The sequence below is a fragment of the Myotis davidii genome, unplaced genomic scaffold, assembly GCF_000327345.1.
Source record: "Myotis davidii unplaced genomic scaffold, ASM32734v1 scaffold149, whole genome shotgun sequence".
NCBI classification, from domain to species: domain Eukaryota; kingdom Metazoa; phylum Chordata; class Mammalia; order Chiroptera; family Vespertilionidae; genus Myotis; species Myotis davidii.
Genome location: NW_006352194.1, coordinates 2,935,938 through 2,940,355, shown reverse-complemented (window position 1 = coordinate 2,940,355; position 4,418 = coordinate 2,935,938). Strand labels below are relative to the sequence as shown.

General features: G+C 44.6%; 1 protein-coding gene across 6 annotated transcripts in view; it reads left to right on the top strand.

Moving 5' to 3' along the window:
• The window catches only part of SRRM1 (serine/arginine repetitive matrix 1), a 32,482-nt gene continuing 28,064 nt past the window's right edge, over positions 1 to 4,418 (top strand). For 4 of the 6 annotated variants that reach the window (XM_006777531.2, XM_006777527.2, XM_006777529.2 and 1 more), the window contains exons 1-3: positions 2 to 157; positions 3,102 to 3,191; positions 3,489 to 3,611. In XM_006777531.2, the coding sequence (XP_006777594.1) occupies positions 137 to 157; positions 3,102 to 3,191; positions 3,489 to 3,611 (234 nt within the window). In that variant the 5' untranslated portion in view covers positions 2 to 136. Of the gene's footprint in view, positions 158 to 3,101; positions 3,192 to 3,488; positions 3,612 to 3,900; positions 4,031 to 4,418 lie in introns of those variants that run through there. The other 2 variants (XM_006777528.2, XM_006777532.2) reach the window with 2 other exon arrangements.

The window sequence follows — 4,418 nt, the reverse complement described above, 5'->3', positions numbered from 1 at the left end:
CTCGTGTGCACTGGAGGGGCGAGTGGAGCGGCGCGCTTTGCGTCCCAGCGCTCTGCTCTCCCAGTCAGTCCCGCCCTCCGTCGCGGCGGCGCGGTGCATCTTGGGATAGGGAGCGATCTCCGAGCGAGGCAGCAAGATGGACGCGGGATTCTTCCGCGTAAGTAGAAGCGCGGGGATCTGTGGTGAGCTGAGGGCCTTACCGCGAAGGCCCGGCAAGAGGCCTAAATTCGGGGCGGGGTGGCCACGGAGGGGAGGCATCGAAGATTCTGAAGGTTCTCGGTGCCAGCGGAGGATACCCCCTTCCTTGCGGCGGAGACCGGTGCGCCCCTGCGCAGTCTCCTCCTTCGGGATCGTCCCCCCTACGCGGCGGCGACGGTCGCCGGAAAATGGCGGCGGTAATTGGCCCGAACGGTACCTCGCCGTCCGCCTGCCTACCTGGCGGGGCCTGCAGGCTAATCCTTGCGCGCCGCCGGGTTCTGGGGCCTAGCGGAGCCGCGAGGAGGAAGTTCCCAAGGGGAGGCCGGAGGGAAGCCCCGAGGTGACTGGCGGCGGCGGATCCCGGAGAGGCGCGTTTTGGGGTATCGCCCCAGGAAAGCGTGTTCGAGAGGACAGGGAACCGCGCTGAGCGTCTTCAATGGGGGAAGCGGGCGCCCCCACCCCCTTCCCTCACCCTTCTCGAAAGCGCCGGGTCGGAGTTCGCGGGAGCCCCCGCCCAACTTGATATCCCTTCGGGGAGGGGAACCAAAGATAACGTGCCGTTAGAATGTCTGAACCGGAGACTCTCGAGGCCGAGGGGACAACAACAAAGTAGGCGCGCGTGTGGAGGGGAGCGAGGGCGCGACAAAACAAAAAATCCCGCTCGCTCCCTCCCCGCTCGCTCCCTCCCCGGGTTGGTTTCGCTCTGGAGGTCCTCGGAAAGGGTTCCCCTTAGCGGGGTCCTCCCCGGCCCCGCGCCCTGCGGGTGGGGAAGATGACCTCCCGTAGTCGGTCCTCAGGGCCCCGACTTACAGGGTTGTGCTGGAGCCGGTTTGTCCCGGTCCTCCGCTCCCGTCGGAAGTGCACGCCCCGTGGAGGTGCGGGTGGGTGGGAAGGGGCTCCGCCAGGGTGAGGACCTGCAGGTTGTTTGGGTGCAGAGCGGCCCGTGAGGAGATGGGTTGGGTCTGAGACACGGTCTGTAGTTTGTCGTGTGGGTCCGCTCTTTCCCCTTCTTGTGTTTTAAAGGGAAAGTTGGAAGAGGGGCAAGGCTGGAACTTCATTAAGAAAGAGACCTTTTGATGCTCCAAAGCCGGCGTTGAAATTCTGTAATTGGCTTTTAATGTGCCAGCTTGTTTTTTGTTTTTTAATCAAAAGTTGCACTATTGCCCGGCCCGCATGGCTCAGTGGTTGAGCATCGACCTATGAACCAGGAGGGCACGGTTGGGTTCGCGGCCGGGGCACATGCCCGTGTTGCGGGCTCGATCCCCAGTGCGGGGCGTACAGGAGGCAGCCGATCGATGATTCTACCTCTCCCTTCCTCTCTGGAATCAATAAAAATATGTGGGGGTTTTTAAGTTGCAATATTCTGTGCATTTGACTTAAAGCTGCCAGTTATTTGAGTGTCCTTAAGTTATGCAAACAATACTATGTTTATGTAATGATTCAGTTGAGAGCTTACAAATTTTCACACTGCTGGTGAACACATTTAGCTGTCAACGTGTTGACGTAGTAAATACTGCTCAATATTTCCTGTGGTCCAAATGTAATATTTAAAAACAAAAACCTATTCTTTTGATTTTCTTATTTCCCATGGAAAGGAGTTCCAATAGAAACAGAGCAAAGTGGTTGATAAATTTAAAAATGAAGTTTGCTTTTGGTGTTGGTAAAAATCTGGGAGGAGTGGGTGCAGTTTTCTATGTACTGCCTGTAGTTCCTTAGAGAGGTTGATTAGGTTTGAGTTCTGAGTTTAATTTAGGACACTTATCTTTTTAGTACACTGCCAATCAGATAGTAAACTGAAATTTTCAGTTAAGATAGAAACGATAGCTTTTACTTGCTGAACTTCTGCCACATGTCAGTTACTTTACATATGTCATTTCTGATATACACGCCCGGTAAAGAAACATCCTCAGAAAGGTTAAGTAACTTGCTTTGAGGTTTTATGGCTTAGGTACTGGCAGAGTTATGATTCTAATCCAGGTACTTTACCTTCCCAAACAAAATTTTCTTGATAATTTTCCAGAGGATAGTGGCCAACTCAGTGGACCAATCAGATTTCATATCACATGGCCAGTTTTTCCATATTTAATTGGGCCAGTGGGAAGGACAGAACACAGACTAATTAGTGATCACTTGATGGTCTAATGTAGTATTTCCAAATTTCTTTGCTGAAATTAAGTTTTTTGAGGTAAACCTGTATTCTTTTTATGCATTCCAGATTGTTGAAGTTATGGGAAACTAACACAACACAAACCTAGAGTGTTCTTTTTTCCCTTTTCCCCCTGTTTGTACGCATTGCCACAGTGTTTTGCATTGGCTTTCAGAAGAGGCTTTCACCTACACATATAGAAAGGATATATTAAGTGTATAAGTTTTTAATTGTTTTTATTTTTTTAAAAATAGCCTTGAGTATCTTAGCATAGTAAAAGGTATGAAAAGAAAAACATGAAACTTAACTTGGTTGTTGGGGAAGTGGCAGCGTTTTGCTGTGTACTGCTATATTTTTACTGTTACAGTGAGCGTATATTTTATAATTTTAAAATACAGTCACTGTTTACAAAATGCTACATTGGGGAAAAAGTATACATTCTGCACCCACAAATATTAGCTATAGTGTTGTTATTTACTTGATTACCCTTCATTAAAAGTTTTTATTGATTTGAGAGAGACAAATAGACATCAGTTTCTTGTTCCACTTGTTTATGCATCATTGCTTATCTTGTATGTGCCCTGACCAGGGTTCGAACCTGCAACTTGGTGTATCGGGGATGCTCTAACCAATTGAGCTACCCATGTAGGGCCTTGATTACCCTATTTTGACTAATGGTCATAAGCTATCAATTAGCTGATAAAAAGTAGGAACCTAACTTTGAACTCTCAATTAAAATGTGTTTCTCTCTTTGCAGGGAACAAGTGCAGAACAGGATAATAGGTTCAGCAACAAACAGAAGAAGCTACTGAAGCAGCTGAAATTTGCAGAATGCCTAGAAAAAAAGGTATTCTTCCAGATAAAACTGTTTTGTACCTGTATAGCACAGTTTATTCAAACATTTTATGATTGTTTTGGAGATGGACTGTAATATGAATGCTAAGGAAAACATAAACCTCTTCCACCTTTTAGCAACAACACACACACAGAATACTACTACCAAATAAGAATGAGCCAAATTTGTACCATGCTAAACAAACAAACAAAAAATCAGAAGCAAAAAGTTTTTGTTAGCTAAAGCTCTAAAGGGAGTGTCTTTAGGATTGTGAAGTTGTACTCAATAATTGCTTGCGTGTTTTATTAGGTGGATATGAGCAAAGTAAATTTGGAGGTTATAAAGCCTTGGATAACAAAACGAGTAACGGAAATCCTTGGGTTTGAAGATGATGTTGTGATTGAGTTTATATTCAACCAGCTGGAAGTGAAGGTAATAATTATACAAATGACTCTTATTTCTGCATATATGACAATTTTGTGTATCTATGGAAACTGCATTTTTTCTATGGAGTACAAATATAGGAAGGTTATTTTACAATGTTTGTTGTGAAAAGAATTCACTTTGTAAACAACTATTAAGGCTGGAAGTTTAGTGAAGGTACATAGTTTTGAAAGCTACACAGGTGAAAAATCAAACTTATTGTTTGTAATTTTGCTGTTACATGTTAAGTTACTTTGACAGCAATTTTCTAATGATAATGTGATTTATGATTTAAAAGGCCTGAACCAAAATGGAAGTTATTCCTTGCGTCTGAAGTATAGCACCATCACCTTATTAGGTCACAGCAGAGTGAGTGTCCCAATGTCGCTCTGACCCAACTCCCTTGATGATGCAGTGTGTGTTTGGAGGTGAGTTGTGTAAAGTGGCCGAACATCAACAACAAAAAAAAACACAAGACAGGAAAGAGCAATTGGGTAAATCTATACACTGCTCTTTAAAAACACTGTTATGAGATGGACATGTATGTGAAGCATGAGGGGCAATTCTGATTTGAAGGATATTGTTTTTAAAATAATCAAGAAACTAAAGTCTTCAGTTGTAGCTGCGTGTCAGCTAGTCATCAATTACATATAGGCAAAGAATTTTTGTTTACATTATAGTTAAACTTCAGACTGGAATGGGCAGCATTGTTGGAACCAGTTAATATTTGTTCTTCATACATGAGCTAATATGAGGTGCCAGAATAGATATCTCATAAACATTTTTATTATATGGTAGTTTTTTATTTCCCACAAC